This window comes from Carcharodon carcharias, chromosome 37 (genome assembly GCF_017639515.1).
Source record: "Carcharodon carcharias isolate sCarCar2 chromosome 37, sCarCar2.pri, whole genome shotgun sequence".
In the NCBI taxonomy this organism is placed as follows: domain Eukaryota; kingdom Metazoa; phylum Chordata; class Chondrichthyes; order Lamniformes; family Lamnidae; genus Carcharodon; species Carcharodon carcharias.
This window is the reverse complement of record NC_054503.1, coordinates 6,642,636-6,658,794: the sequence shown is the minus strand read 5'-3', so window position 1 is coordinate 6,658,794 and position 16,159 is coordinate 6,642,636. Positions and strand designations below refer to the sequence as shown.

At 54.7% G+C, this 16,159-nt stretch overlaps 1 protein-coding gene across 2 annotated transcripts in view; it reads left to right on the top strand.

Annotated features, from left to right (window-relative positions):
* Positions 1-284: 284 nt before the first annotated feature.
* LOC121273040 (copper chaperone for superoxide dismutase-like) overlaps positions 285-16,159 on the top strand; it is a 114,816-nt gene continuing 98,941 nt past the window's right edge. Inside the window, exon 1 of one of the 2 annotated variants that reach the window (XM_041179994.1) lies at positions 285-373. In XM_041179994.1, the coding sequence (XP_041035928.1) occupies positions 341-373 (33 nt within the window). In that variant the 5' untranslated portion in view covers positions 285-340. Of the gene's footprint in view, positions 374-973; positions 998-16,159 lie in introns of those variants that run through there. The other variant, XM_041179995.1, reaches the window with a different exon arrangement.

The following is a 16,159-nucleotide window of genomic DNA, read 5'->3' as shown; positions in this document are numbered from 1 at the left end:
TACAACAGTGATCACACTTCAAAAGTACTTCATTTACAGTGAAGCGCTTTGGTGGTGAAAGGCATTTAAAATCGTCACGCAAAAAATAATCTCCAGTTGCTCCTAATCAAATTCAAATCGCGACCCAACAGGTTAAAAGCACCTTGGAATATGATACTGTTGTTTCAGTGTACTGTGGTGGGGTGGGGGTGGGTGGGGGGGGTAGAATTAAAAATGCTTGAGGGGACAGTGTCCCTTTAAAGATTCTTAACACACAGTTATGGACATATTAACTGGGAGCCAGCAGCTGGGAGGAATTTACTGCCAGGTCAGAGGGGAAAGTTCAAGCGGTACACTCAACATGGCAGCGACCAGCAGCTCAGATAGCAGTAAGGTAGGAGGATGTCTTGGCTAAGCAGTGTTTTTGACACTGGCTGATTCCTGTCAGTGGTCGTGAGCAGGAAAATACAACTCATTCCCTGCCCTGCAGCCTGCAGTCCATTTACAGGCTGCACCCTTCCTTACACTTGGCCTCTAACTCCAATGCCCTGGTTACATGACTCCTTTTTTTTGTGTACTGGTGCCTGCTCGCCTCCCCTCCCCCCTCCTCCTCCTCCCCTTCCCCATTTTATCTGCCACCCTGCGTTGTTTGCTTGTACTTTTTCTGGAAAGTGGTGTGCTGCTTATTTTTTTTAAAATAAAAAAATGTTTCAGAAATTGTGCCGAGTCATAGTTTGCACAGGGCGTTAACAGCAGGCTCGTGGTGGGTTATTATCAGACCCATGCAGCCGGGGGCACGGTGAGAGACTTCAGCGCGTAATCCAGTCCGGCCCTCCCAGCGCCAGTGCTGCGCCGCTGGAGGTGCCGTCTTTTGAATGGAGCGAGGGCGCCCTTGGGTGAGGTGCCAAAGCTCCCACGGCAACATATCCGAAGATGTGTGGGGGGTGGGGAGTTCTCCCCGGTGTCCTGGGGCCGATATTTATCCCTCGACCAACATCACTAAAAACGGATGACCCGGGTCAGTATCACATTGCTGTTAGTGGGAGCTTGCTGTGCACAAAATGGCTGCTGCGCTTCCTACATTACAACAGTGACTACGCTTTAAAAGTATTTCATTGGCTGTGAAGCACATTGGGACATGTGGTGGTGGTGAAAGGCAGTATATACATGTAAGCTCTGTCTTTCTTGTAACTGCTATGAGTCTTGGCGCTCGGTATCACTTCAGAGAGTGCACTTCCCTCTGTCGTGCCAGGCCGAGAGCCTTCTACTCTTGAAGCCCTTTTTCGTTAGGGTCTGAATATCACATGATGGTACCAAGCGGGCTAATTTCAGGCCGGGTGACTGCAGCAGCTGTTCGACCACAAGAGGCATCACTGATCAGTACAGCTCAGTACCACGCTGACTTAGGCAAACACTAAATATGGCAGCAGGGATGGGGAGTCACCTCTGGGCTATTAGCCCTTGTAGCCTGGTTATGATTGAAAATGGACAGGTTCGGGGGGGGGGCAGTGGGATGGGTGCGGTGGGAGGACAGGAAGGGCACGATGTAATGTGAGAAGCAGCTGACCAAAAGTCAGAGCCGTCACAGCCTTCTGCCAATGCCCACACAGGATCATTCGGCATTAAGGGGGACCCATCGTGTCTCCACTGACTCCTTGAAGGAAACAGGAGAAGCAGCGAGTTCCTGGTCCTGATCAGAAGACGGTGACTCCAGGAGGAAAGGTGGGTGTGGGCGTGTGCGCATGTGTACGGTTCAGCCTGATTACTGAGGTGCAATGCCCCATGCAGTCAAATGGCCTGTTGAATTGCACATTGAGAATGGCTGACCTGAGGTCATTCCTGGAAGGGGGACTGCAATGAGTCACCTTGAAGGGGAGAGAAATGGTAAAAAAAAAGCATTGGATAGGTTTATTATGTAGACTTGATAGTTTGAGACACTGTTAGGGAGTGATACAGACTCTGGCTGTGTCTAAAGGGTGTGTGTCTTTGATGGTGAACAAAAACCACGCATTGCCCTCCCTGGCCATTCTCCCAGACTGCTCACAACCTTCGTGTCTTTTTTGACCCGAATCAAGGTTTCCACCTCGATAACAAAACCCCCATCCCTTCCCCTGCGTCAGGTCATCTGCAGCTGAAATCCTCACCCATACAATTAACACCTCTGACAAGCCACCATAAACTTCAGCTCACTCAAACAAACGTGCACATACCCTGAGCCCCTAAGACCCTCCCTATCTCTGTAACCTCCACCATCCCCTAAAACCTTCCCTATCTCTGTAACCTCCTCCAGCCCCTACAACCATCCCTATCTCTGTAACCTCCTCCAGCCCCTACAAACTTCCCTATCTCTGTAACCTTCTCCAGCCCCTACAACCCTCCCTATGTCTGTAACCTCCTCCAGCCCCTACAACCCTCCCTATCTCTGTAACCTCCTCCAGCCCCTACACCACTCCCTATCTCTGTAACCTCCTCCAGCCCCTACAACCCTCCCTATCTCTGTAACCTCCTCCAGCCCCTACAACCCTCCCTATCTCTGTAACCTCCTCCAGCTGCTACAACCCTCCCTATCTCTGTAACCTCCTCCATTCCCTACAATCCTCCCTTTCTCTGTAACCTCCTCCATTCCCTACAATCCTCCCTATCTCTGTAACCTCCTCCAGCCCATACAACCATCCCTATCTCTGTAACCTCCTCCAACCCCTAAAACGTTCCCTATCTCTGTAACCTCCTCCAGCCCCTACAACCCTCCCTATCTCTGCAACCTCCTCCAGCCGCTACAACCCTCCCTATCTCACAAACCTCCTCCAGCCCCTACAATCCTCCCTATCTCTGTAACCTCCTCCAGCCCCTACAACCCTCCCCATCTCTATAACCTCCTCCAGCACCTACAACCCTCCCTGTCTCTGTAACATTCTCCAGACCCTACAACCCTCCCTATCTCTGTAACCTTCTGCAGACCCTACAACCCTCCCTATCTCTGTAACCTTCTCCAGACCCAACAACCCTCCCTATCTCTGTAACCTCCTCCAGCCCCTACAACCCACCCTATCACTGTAACCTTCCCTATCTCTGTAACCTCCTCCAGCCCCTACACCCCTCCCTATCTCTGTAATCTCCTCCAGCCCCTACAACCCTCCCTATCTCTGTACCCTCCTACAGCACCTACAACCCTCCCTATCGCTGTAATCTTCTCCAGCCCCTACACCCCTCCCTATCTCTGTAACCTCCTCCAGCCCCTACACCCCTCCCTATCTCTGTAACCTCCTCCAGCCCCTACAACCCTCCCTATCTCTGTAACCTCCTCCAGCCCCTACAACCCTCCCTGTCTCTGTAATCTCCTCCAGCCCCTACAACCCTCCCTATCTCTGTAACCTCCTCCAGTCCCTACAACCCTCCCTATCTCTGTAACTTACTCCAGCCCCTACAATCCTCCCTATCTCTGTAACCTCCTCCAGCCCCTACAACCCTACCTATCTCTATAACCTCCGCCAGCCCTTACAACCCTCCCTATCTCTGTAACCTCCTCCAGCCCTTACAACCCTCCCTATCTCTGTAACCTCCTCCAGCCCCTACAACCCTCCCCATCTCTGTAACCTCCTCCAGCTCCTACAACCCTCCCTGTCTCTGTAACATTCTCCAGACCCTACAACCCTCACTATCTCTGTAACCTCCTCCAGCCCCTACAACCCTCCCTATCTCTGTAACCTCCTCCAGCCCCTACAACCCTCCCTAACTCTGTACCCTCCTCCAGCCCGTACAAACCTCCCTATCTCTCTAACCTACTCCAGCCCCTAAAACCCTCCCTATCTCAGTAACCTCGTCCAGCCCCTAAAACCCTCCCCATCTCTGTATCTCCTCCAGCCCCGAAAACCCTACCTATCTCTGTAACCTCCTCCAGCCCCTACAACCCTCCCTATCTCTGTAACCTCCTCCAGCCCGTACAACCCTCCCTATCTCTGTAACCTCCTCCAGCCCCTACACCCCTCCCTATCTCTGTAACCTCCTCCAGCCCCTACAGCCCTCCCTATATCGGTAACCTCCTCCAGCCCCTAAAACCCTCCCTATCTCTGTAACCTCCTCCAGCCCCTACAACCCTCCCTATTTCAGTAACCTCCTACAGCCCCTACAACCCTCCCTATCACTGTAACCTTCCCTATCTCTGAAACCTCCTCCAGGCCCTACACCCCTCCCTATCTCTGTAACCTCCTCCAGCCCCTACAACCATCCCTCTCTCTGTAACCTCCTCCAGCCCCTACAACCTTCCCTATCTCTGTAACCTCCTCCAGCCCCTACAACCCTCCCTATCTCTGTAACCTCCTCCAGCCCCTACAACCCTCCCTATCTCTGTAACCTCCTCCAGCCCCTACAATCTTCCCTATCTCTGTAACCTCCTCCAGCCCCTACAACCCTCCCTATGTCTGCAACCTCCTCCAGCCCCTACAACCCTCCCTATCTCTGTACCCTCCTCCAGCCCCTACAACCCTACCTATCTCTATAACCTCCGCCAGCCCTTACAACCCTCCCTATCTCTGTAACCTCCTCCAGCCCTTACAGCCCTCCCTATCTCTGTAACCTCCTCCAGCCCCTACAACCCTCCCCATCTCTGTAACCTCCTCCAGCTCCTACAACCCTCCCTGTCTCTGTAACATTCTCCAGACCCTACAACCCTCCCTATCTCTGTAACCTCCTCCAGCCCCTACAACCCTCCCTATCTCTGTAACCTCCTCCAGCCCCTACAACCCTCCCTATCTCTGTACCCTCCTCCAGCCCGTACAAACCTCCCTATCTCTCTGACCTACTCCAGCCCCTAAAACTCCCCCTATCTCAGTAACCTCGTCCAGCCCCTAAAACCCTCCCCATCTCTGTATCTCCTCCAGCCCCGAAAACCCTCCCTATCTCTGTAACCTCCTCCAGCCCCTACAACCCTCCCTATCTCTGTAACCTCCTCCAGCCCGTACAGCAATCCCTCTCTCTGTAACCTCCTCCAGCCCCTACAACCTTCCCTATCTCTGTAACCTCCTCCAGCCCCTACAACCCTCCCTATCTCTGTAACCTCCTCCAGCCCCTACAACCATCCCTATCTCTGTAACCTCCTCCAGCCCCTACAACCTTCCCTATCTCTGTAACCTCCTCCAGCCCCTACAACCCTCCCTATCTCTGTACCCTCCTCCAACCCGTACAACCCTCCCTATCTCAGTAACCTCCTCCAGTCCCTACACCCCTCCCTATCTCTGTAACCTCCTCCAGCCCCTACAATCCTCCCTATCTCTGTAACCTGCTCCAGCCACTACACCCCTCCCTATCTCTATAGCCTCCTCCAGGCCCTACACCCCTCCCTATCTCTGTAACCTCCTCCAGCCCCTACAACCCTCCCTATCTCTGTACCCTCCTCCAGCACCTACAACCCTCCCTATCGCTGTAACCTTCTCCAGCCCCTACACCCCTCCCTATCCCTGTAATGTCCTCCAGCCCCTACACCCCTCCCTATCTCGGTAACCTCCTCCAGCGCCTACAACCCTCCCTATCTCTGTAACCTCCTCCAGCCCTTACAACCCTCCCTATCTCTGTAACCTCCTCCAGCCCCTACAAGCCTCCCCATCTCTGTAACCTCCTCCAGCTCCTACAACCCTCCCTGTCTCTGTAACATTCTCCAGACCCTACAACCCTCCCTATCTCTGTAACCTCCTCCAGCCCCTACAACTCTCCCTATTTTTGTAACCTTCTCCAGACCCTACAGCCCTCCCTATCTCTGTAACCTTCTCCAGACCCTACAACCCTCCCTATTTCTGTAACCTCCTCCAGCCCCTACAACCCTCCCTATCTCTGTAACCTCTTCCAGCCCCTACAACCCTCCCTATCTCTGTACCCTCCTCCAGCCCGTACAACCCTCCCTATCTCTGTAACCTCCTCCAGCCCATACAAACCTCCCTATCTCTCTAACCTACTCCAGCCCCTAAAACCCTCCCTATCTCAGTAACCTCCTCCAGCCCCTAAAACCCTCCCCATCTCTGTATCTCCTCCAGCCCCAAAAACCCTCCCTATCTCTGTAACCTCCTCCAGCCCCTACAACACTCCCTATCTCTGTAACCTCCTCCAGCCCGTACAACCCTCCCTATCTCTGTAACCTCCTCCAGCCCCTACACCACTCCCTATCTCTGTAAACTCCTCCAGCCCCTACAGCCCTCCCTATCTCGGTAACCTCCTCCAGCCCCTAAAACCCTCCCTATCTCTGTAACCTCCTCCAGCCCCTACAACCCTCCCTATCTCTGTAACCTCCTCCAGCCCCTACAAGCCTCCCTATCACTGTAACCTTCCCTATCTCTGAAACCTCCTCCAGGCCCTACACCCCTCCCTATCTCTGTAACCTTCTCCAGACCCTACAACTCTCCCTATCTCTGTAACCTTCTCCAGACCCAACAACCCTCCCTATCACTGTAACCTTCCCTATCTCTGTAACCTCCTCCAGCCCCTACACCCCTCCCTATCTCTGTAATCTCCTCCAGCCCCTACAACCCTCCCTATCTCTGTACCCTCCTCCAACACCTACAACCCTCCCTATAGCTGTAACCTTCTCCAGCCCCTACACCCCTCCCTATCTCTGTAACCTCCTCCAGCCCCTACACCCCTCCCTATCTCTGTAACCTCCTCCAGCCCCTACAACCCTCCCTATCTCTGTAACCTCCTCCAGCCCCTACAACCCTCCCTATCTCTGTAACCTCCTCCAGCCCCTACAACCCTCCCTATCTCTGTAACCTCCTCCAGCCCCTACAAACCTCCCTATTTCTGTAACCTACTCCAGCCCCTACAATCCTCCCTATCTCCGTAACCTCCTCCAGCCCCTACAACCCTCCCTATCTCTATAACCTCCGCCAGCCCTTACAACCCTCCCTATCTCTGTAACCTCCTCCAGCCCCTACAACCCTCCCCATCTCTGTAACCTCCTCCAGCTCCTACAACCCTCCCTGTCTCTGTAACATTCTCCAGACCCTACAACACTCACTATCTCCGTAACCTCCTGAATCCCCTACAACTCTCCCTATTTTTGTAACCTTCTCCAGACCCTACAGCCCTCCCTATCTCTGTAACATTCTCCAGACCCTACAACCCTCCCTATTTCTGTAACCTCCTCCAGCCCCTACAACCCTCCCTATCTCTGTAACCTCCTCCAGCCCGTACAACCCTCCCTATCTCTGTAACCTCCTCCAGCCCCTACACCACTCCCTATCTCTGTAACCTCCTCCAGCCCCTACAGCCCTCCCTATCTCGGTAACCTCCTCCAGCCCCTAAAACCCTCCCTATCTCTGTAACCTCCTCCAGCCCCTACAACCCTCCCTATCTCTGTAACCTCCTCCAGCCCCTACAACCTTCCCTATCTCTGTAACCTCCTCCAGCCCCTACAACCCTCCCTATCTCTGTAACCTCCTCCAGCCCGTACAACCCTCCCTATGTCTGTAACCTCCTCCAGCCCCTACAGCACTCCCTATCTCTGTAACCTCCTCCAGCCCCTACAGCCCTCCCTATCTCGGTAACCTCCTCCAGCCCCTAAAACCCTCCCTATCTCTGTAACCTCCTCCAGCCCCTACAACCCTCCCTATCTCTGTAACCTCCTCCAGCCCCTACAACCTTCCCTATCTCTGTAACCTCCTCCAGCCCCTACAACCCTCCCTATGTCTGCAACCTCCTCCAGCCCCTACAACCCTCCCTATCTCTGTACCCTCCTCCATCCCCTACAACCCTACCTATCTCTATAACCTCCGCCAGCCCTTACAACCCTCCCTATCTCTGTAACCTCCTCCAGCCCCTACAACCCTCCCCATCTCTGTAACGTCCTCCAGCTCCTACAACCCTCCCTGTCTCTGTAACATTCTCCAGACCCTACAACCCTCCCTATCTCTGTAACCTCCTCCAGCCCCTACAACCCTCCCTATCTCTGTAACCTCCTCCAGCCCCTACAACCCTCCCTATCTCTGTAACCTCTTCCAGCCCCTACAACCCTCCCTATCTCTGTACCCTCCTCCAGCCCCTACAACCCTCCCTATCTCTGTAACCTCCTCCAGCCCCTACAACCCTCCCTATCTCTGTAACCTCCTCCAGCCCCTACAACCCTCCCTATCTCTGTAACCTCCTCCAGCCCCTACAACCCTCCCTATCTCTGTAACCTCCTCCAGCCCCTACAACCCTCCCTATCTCTGTAACCTCCTCCAGCCCCTACAACCCTCCCTATCTCTGTAACCTCCTCCAGCCCCTACAACCCTCCCTATCTCTGTAACCTCCTCCAGCCCCTACAACCCTCCCTATCTCTGTAACCTCCTCCAGCCCCTACAACCCTCCCTATCTCTGTAACCTCCTCCAGCCCCTACAACCCTCCCTATCTCTGTAACCTCCTCCAGCCCCTACAACCCTCCCTATCTCTGTAACCTCCTCCAGCCCCTACAACCCTCCCTATCTCTGTAACCTCCTCCAGCCCCTACAACCCTCCCTATCTCTGTAACCTCCTCCAGCCCCTACAACCCTCCCTATCTCTGTAACCTCCTCCAGCCCCTACAACCCTCCCTATCTCTGTAACCTCCTCCAGCCCCTACAACCCTCCCTATCTCTGTAACCTCCTCCAGCCCCTACAACCCTCCCTATCTCTGTAACCTCCTCCAGCCCCTACAACCCTCCCTATCTCTGTAACCTCCTCCAGCCCCTACAACCCTCCCTATCTCTGTATCCTCCTCCAGCCCCTACAACCCTCCCTATCTCTGTAACCTCCTCCAGCCCCTACAACCCTCCCTATCTCTGTAACCTCCTCCAGCCCCTACAACCCTCCCTATCTCTGTAACCTCCTCCAGCCCCTACAACCCTCCCTATCTCTGTAACCTCCTCCAGCACCTACAACCCTCCCTATCGCTGTAACCTTCTCCAGCCCCTACACCCCTCCCTATCTCTGTAACGTCGTCCAGCCCCTACACCCCTCCCTATCTTGGTAACCTCCTCCAGCCCCTACAACCCTCCCTATCCCTGTAACCTTCACCAGCCCCTACACCCTTCCCTATCTCTGTAACCTCGTCCAGACCCTACATCCCTCCCTATCTCTGTAATGTCCTCCAGCCCCTACAACCCTCCCTGTCTCTGTAACCTCCTCCTGCCACTACAACCCTCCCAACTCTGTAACCTTCTCCAGCCCCTTCACCCCTCCCTATCTCTGTACCCTCCTCCAGCACCTACACCCCTCCCTATCTCTGTAACCTCCTCCAGCCCCTACAACCCTCCCTATCTCTGTAACCTCCTCCCGCCCCTACAACCCTCCCAATCTCTGTAACCTCCTCCAGCCCCTACATCCCTTCCTATCTCTGTAACCTCCTCCAGCCCCTACAACCCTCCCTATCTCTGTAACCTCCTCCAGCCCCTACAACCGTCCCTATCTCTGTAACCTCCTCCAGCCCCTACAACCCTCCCTATCTCTGTACCCTCCTCCAGCACCTACAATCCTCCCTATCTCTGTAACCTCCTCTAGCCCCTTCACCCCTCCCTATCTCTGTAACCTCCTCCAGGCTCTACACCCCTCCATATCGCTGTAACCTCCTCCGGCCCCTATGACCCTCCCTATCTCTGTAACCTCCTCCAGCCCCTACAACCCTCCCTATCTCTGTAACCTCCTCCAGCCCCTACAACCCTCCCTATCATTGTAACCGTCCATATCTCTGTAACCTCCTCCAGCCGCTACACACCTCCCTATCTCTTTCATCTCCTCCAGCCCCTACGACCCTCCATATCTCTGTAACCTCCTCCAGCCCCTACAATCCTCCCCATCTCTGTTACCTCCTCCAGCCCGTACAACCCGCCCTATCTCTGTAACCTCCACCAGCCCCTACAACCCTCCCTATCAATGTAACTTCCTCCAGCCCCTACAACCCTCCCTATCTCTGTAACCTCCTCCAGCCCCTACAACCCTCCCTATCTCTGTAACCTCCTCCAGCCCCTACAACCCTCCCTATCTCTGTAACCTCCTCCAGCCCCTACAACCCGCCCTATCTCTGTAACCTCCTCCAGCCCCTACAACCCTCCCTATCTCTGTAACCTCCTCCAGCCCCTACAAGCCTCCCTATCTCTGTACCGTCCTCCAGCCCCTACAAGCCTCCCTATCTCTGTGACCTCCTCCTGCCCCTACACCCCTCCCTATCTCTGTAACCTCCTCCAGCCCCTACACCCCTCCCTATCTCTGTAACCTCCTCCAGCCCCTGCAACCGTCCCTATATCTGTAACCGCCTCCAGCCCCTTCAACCCTCCCTATCTCTGTACCCTCCTCCAGCACCTACAATCCTCCCTATCTCTGTAGCCTCCTCTAGCCCCTACACCCCTCCCTATCTCTGTAACCTCCTCCAGGCTCTACACCCCTCCATATCTCTGTAACCTCCTCCAGCCCCTATGACCCTCCCTATCTCTGTAACCTCCTCCAGCCCCTACAACCCTCCCTATCTCTGTAACCTCCTCCAGCCCCTACAACCCTCCCTATCACTGTAACCGTCCATATCTCTGTAACCTCCTCCAGCCGCTACACCCCCCCCTATCTCTTTAATCTCCTCCAGCCCCTACAACCCTCCCTATTTCTATGACCTCCTCCAGCCCCTAAAACCCTCCCTATCTCTGTAACCTCCTCCATCCCCTACAACCCTCCCTATCCCTGTAACCTCCTCGAGCACCTACACCCCTCCCTATCTCTGTAACTTCCTCCAGCACCTACACCCCTCCCTATATCTGTAATTCCCTCCAGCACCTACAACCCTCCCTATCTCTGTACCCTCCTCCAGCACCTAAAATCCTCCCTATCTCTGTAACCTCCTCCAGCCCCGACAACCCTCCCTATCTCTGTAACCTCCTCCAGCCCCGACAACCCTCCCTATCTCTGTAACCTCTTCGAGCTCCTACAACCCTCCCTATCTCTGTAACCTCATCGAGCCCCTACAACCCTTCCTATCTCTGTAACCTCCTCCAGCCCCGACAACCCTCCCTATCTCTGTAACCTCCTCCTGTCCCTACAACCCTACCTATCTCTGTAACCTCCTCCAGCCCCTACAATCCTCCCTATCTCTGTAACCTCCTCCAGCCCCTACAACCCTACCTATCTCTATAACCTCCTCCAGCCCCTACAACCCTCCCTATCTCTGTAACTTCCTCCAGCCCCTACACCCCTCCCTATCTCTGTAACCTCGTCCAGCCCCTACACCACTCCCTATCTCTGTAACTTCCTCCAGCCCCTACAAACATCCCTATCTCTGTAACCTCCTCTAGCCCCTACAACCCTCCCTATCTCTGTAACCTCCTCCAGCCCCTGCAACACTCCCTATCTCTGTAACCTCCTCCAGCCCCTACAACCCTCCCTATCCCTGTAACCTTCACCAGCCCCTACACCCTTCCCTATCTCTGTAACCTCGTCCAGACCCTACATCCCTCCCTATCTCTGTAATGTCCTCCAGCCCCTACAACCCTCCCTGTCTCTGTAAACTCCTCCTGCCACTACAACCCTCCCAATCTCTGTAACCTCCTCCAGCCCCTACATCCCTTCCTATCTCTGTAACCTCCTCCAGCCCCTACACCCCTCCCTATCTCTGTAACCTCCTCCAGCCCCTACAACCCTCCCTATCACTGTAACCGTCCATATCTCTGTAACCTCCTTCAGCTGCTACACACCTCCCTATCTCTTTCATCTCCTCCAGCCCCTACAACCCTCCATATCTCTGTAACCTCCTCCAGCCCCTACAACCCTCCCTGTCTCTGTAACCTCCTCCTGCCACTACATCCTCCCAACTCTGTAACCTTCTCCAGCCCCTTCACCCCTCCCTATCTCTGTACCCTCCTCCAGCGCCTACACCCCTCCCTATCTCTGTAACCTCCTCCAGCCCCTAAAACCCTCCCTATCTCTGTAACCTCCTCCCGCCCCTACAACCCTCCCAATCTCTGTAACCTCCTCCAGCCCCTACATCCCTTCCTATCTCTGTAACCTCCTCCAGCCCCTACAACCCTCCCTATCTCTGTACCCTCCTCCAGCACCTACAATCCTCCCTATTTCTGTAACCTCCTCTAACCCCTACACCCCTCCCTATCTCTGTAACCTCCTCCAGGCTCTACACCCCTCCATATCGCTGTAACCTCCTCCAGCCCCTATGACCCTCCCTATCTCTGTAACCTCCTCCAGCCCCTACAACCCTCCCTATCTCTGTAACCTCCTCCAGCCCCACAACCCTCCCTATCTCTGTAACCTCCTCCAGCCCCTACAACCCTCCCTATCACTGTAACCGTCCATATCTCTGTAACCTCCTCCAGCCGCTACACACCTCCCTATCTCTTTCATCTCCTCCAGGCCCTACGACCCTCCATATCAATGTAACCTCCTCCAGCCCCTACAATCCTCCCCATCTCTGTTACCTCCTCCAGCCCGTACAACCCGCCCTATCTCTGTAACCTCCACCAGCCCCTACAACCCTCCCTATCAATGTAACTTCCTCCAGCCCCTACAACCCTCCCTATCTCTGTAACCTCCTCCAGCCCCTACAACCCTCCCTATCTCTGTAACCTCCTCCAGCCCCTACAACCCTCCCTATCTCTGTAACCTCCTCCAGCCCCTTCAACCCTCCCTATCTCTGTACCCTCCTCCAGCACCTACAATCCTCCCTATCTCTGTAGCCGCCACTAGCCCCTACAAGCCTCCCTATCTCTGTAACCTCCTCCAGGATCTACACACCTCCATATCTCTGTAACCTCCTCCAGCCCCTATGACCCTCCCTATCTCTGTAACCTCCTCCTGCCCCTACAACCCTCCCTATCTCTGTAACCTCCTCCAGCCCCTACAACCCTCCCTATCACTGTAACCGTCCATATCTCTGTAACCTCCTCCAGCCGCTACACCCCTCCCTATCTCTTTAATCTCCTCCAGCCCCTACAACCCTCCATATCTCTGTAACCTCCTCCAGCCCCTACAACCCTCCCTATCTCTGTAACCTCCTCCCGCCCCTACAACCCTCCCTATCTCTGTAACATCCTCCAGTCCTTACAACCCTCCCTATCTCTGTAACCTCCTCCAGCACCTACAACCCTCCCCATCTCTGTAACCTCCTCCAGCTCCTACAACCCTCCCTGTCTCTGTAACATTTTCCAGACCCTACAACCCTCCCTATCTCTGTAACCTTCTCCAGACCCGACAACCCTCCCTATTTCTGTAACCTCCTCCAGCCCCTACAACCCTCCCTATCTCTGTAACCGGCTCCAGCCCCTACAACCCTCCCTATCTCTGTACCCGCCTCCAGCCCTTACAACCCGCCCTATCTCTGTGACCTCCTCCAGCCCCTACACCCCTCCCTATCTCTGTACCCTCCTCCAGCACCTAAAATCCTCCCTATCTCTGTAACCTCCTCCAGCCCCGACAACCCTCCCTATCTCTGTAACCTCCTCCAGCCCCGACAACCCTCCCTATCTCTGTAACCTCTTCGAGCTCCTACAACCCTCCCTATCTCTGTAACCTCATCGAGCCCCTACAACCCTTCCTATCTCTGTAACCTCCTCCAGCCCCGACAACCCTCCCTATCTCTGTAACCTCCTCCCGTCCCTACAACCCTACCTATCTCTGTAACCTTCTCCAGCCCCTACAATCCTCCCTATCTCTGTAACCTCCTCCAGCCCCTACAACCCTACCTATCTCTATAACCTCCTCCAGCCCCTACAACCCTCCCTATCTCTGTAACTTCCTCCAGCCCCTACACCCCTCCCTATCTCTGCAACCTCGTCCAGCCCCTACACCACTCCCTATCTCTGTAACTTCCTCCAGCCCCTACAAACATCCCTATCTCTGTAACCTCCTCTAGCCCCTACAACCCTCCCTATCTCTGTAACCTCCTCCAGCCCCTGCAACCCTCCCTATCTCTGTAACCTCCTCCAGCCCCTACAACCCTCCCTATCCCTTTAACCTTCACCAGCCCCTACACCCTTCCCTATCTCTGTAACCTCGTCCAGACCCTACATCCCTCCCTATCTCTGTAATGTCCTCCAGCCCCTACAACCCTCCCTGTCTCTGTAACCTCCTCCTGCCACTACAACCCTCCCAATCTCTGTAACCTCCTCCAGCCCCTACATCCCTTCCTATCTCTGTAACCTCCTCCAGCCCCTACAACCCTCCCTATCTCTGTAACCTCCTCCAGCCCCTACACCCCTCCCTATCTCTGTAACCTCCTCCAGCCCCTACAACCCTCCCTATCACTGTAACCGTCCATATCTCTGTAAACTCCTTCAGCTGCTACACACCTCCCTATCTCTTTCATCTCCTCCAGCCCCTACAACCCTCCATATCTCTGTAACCTCCTACAGCCCCTACAACCCTCCCTGTCTCTGTAACCTCCTCCTGCCACTACATCCTCCCAACTCTGTAACCTTCTCCAGCCCCTTCACCCCTCCCTATCTCTGTACCCTCCTCCAGCGCCTACACCCCTCCCTATCTCTGTAACCTCCTCCAGCCCCTAAAACCCTCCCTATCTCTGTAACCTCCTCCCGCCCCTACAACCCTCCCAATCTCTGTAACCTCCTCCAGCCCCTACATCCCTTCCTATCTCTGTAACCTCCTCCAGCCCCTACAACCCTCCCTATCTCTGTACCCTACTCCAGCACCTACAATCCTCCCTATTTATGTAACCTCCTCTAACCCCTACACCCCTCCCTATCTCTGTAACCTCCTCCAGGCTCTACACCCCTCCATATCGCTGTAACCTCCTCCAGCCCCTATGACCCTCCCTATCTCTGTAACCTCCTCCAGCCCCTACAACCCTCCCTATCTCTGTAACCTCCTCCAGCCCCACAACCCTCCCTATCTCTGTAACCTCCTCCAGCCCCTACAACCCTCCCTATCACTGTAACCGTCCATATCTCTGTAACCTCCTCCAGCCGCTACACACCTCCCTATCTCTTTCATCTCCTCCAGGCCCTACGACCCTCCATATCAATGTAACCTCCTCCAGCCCCTACAATCCTCCCCATCTCTGTTACCTCCTCCAGCCCGTACAACCCCCCCTATCTCTGTAACCTCCACCAGCCCCTACAACCCTCCCTATCAATGTAACTTCCTCCAGCCCCTACAACCCTCCCTATCTCTGTAACCTCGTCCAGCCCCTACAACCCTCCCTATCTCTGTAACCTCCTCCAGCCCCTACAACCCTCCCTATCTCTGTAACCTCCTCCAGCCCCTTCAACCCTCCCTATCTCTGCACCCTCCTCCAGCACCTACAATCCTCCCTATCTCTGTAGCCGCCTCTAGCCCCTACACCCCTCCCTATCTCTGTAACCTCCTCCAGGATCTACACACCTCCATATCTCTGTAACCTCCTCCAGCCCCTATGACCCTCCCTATCTCTGTAACCTCCTCCTGCCCCTACAACCCTCCCTATCTCTGTAACCTCCTCCAGCCCCTACAACCCTCCCTATCACTGTAACCGTCCATATCTCTGTAACCTCCTCCAGACGCTACACCCCTCCCTATCTCTTTAATCTCCTCCAGCCCCTACAACCCTCCATATCTCTGTAACCTCCTCCAGCCCCTACAACCCTCCCTATCTCTGTAACCTCCTCCCGCCCCTACAACCCTCCCTATCGCTGTAACCTCCTCCAGTCCTTACAACCCTCCCTATCTCTGTAACCTCCTCCAGCACCTACAACCCTCCCCATCTCTGTAACCTCCTCCAGCTCCTACAACCCTCCCTGTCTCTGTAACATTCTCCAGACCCTACAACCCTCCCTATCTCTGTAACCTCTTCCAGCCTCTACAACTTTCCCTATTTTTGTAACCTTCTCCAGACCCTACAGCCCTCCCTATCTCTGTAACCTTCTCCAGACCCGACAACCCTCCCTATTTCTGTAACCTCCTCCAGCCCCTACAGCCCTCCCTATCTCTGTAACCGGCTCCAGCCCCTACAACCCTCCCTATCTCTGTACCCGCCTCCAGCCCTTACAACCCGCCCTATCTCTGTAACCTCCTCCAGCCCCTACACCCCTCCCTATCTCTGTACCCTCCTCCAGCACCTAAAATCCTCCCTATCTCTGTAACCTCCTCCAGCCCCGACAACCCTCCCTATCTCTGTAACCTCCTCCAGCCCCGACAACCCTCCCTATCTCTGTAACCTCTTCGAGCTCCTACAACCCTCCCTATCTCTGTAACCTC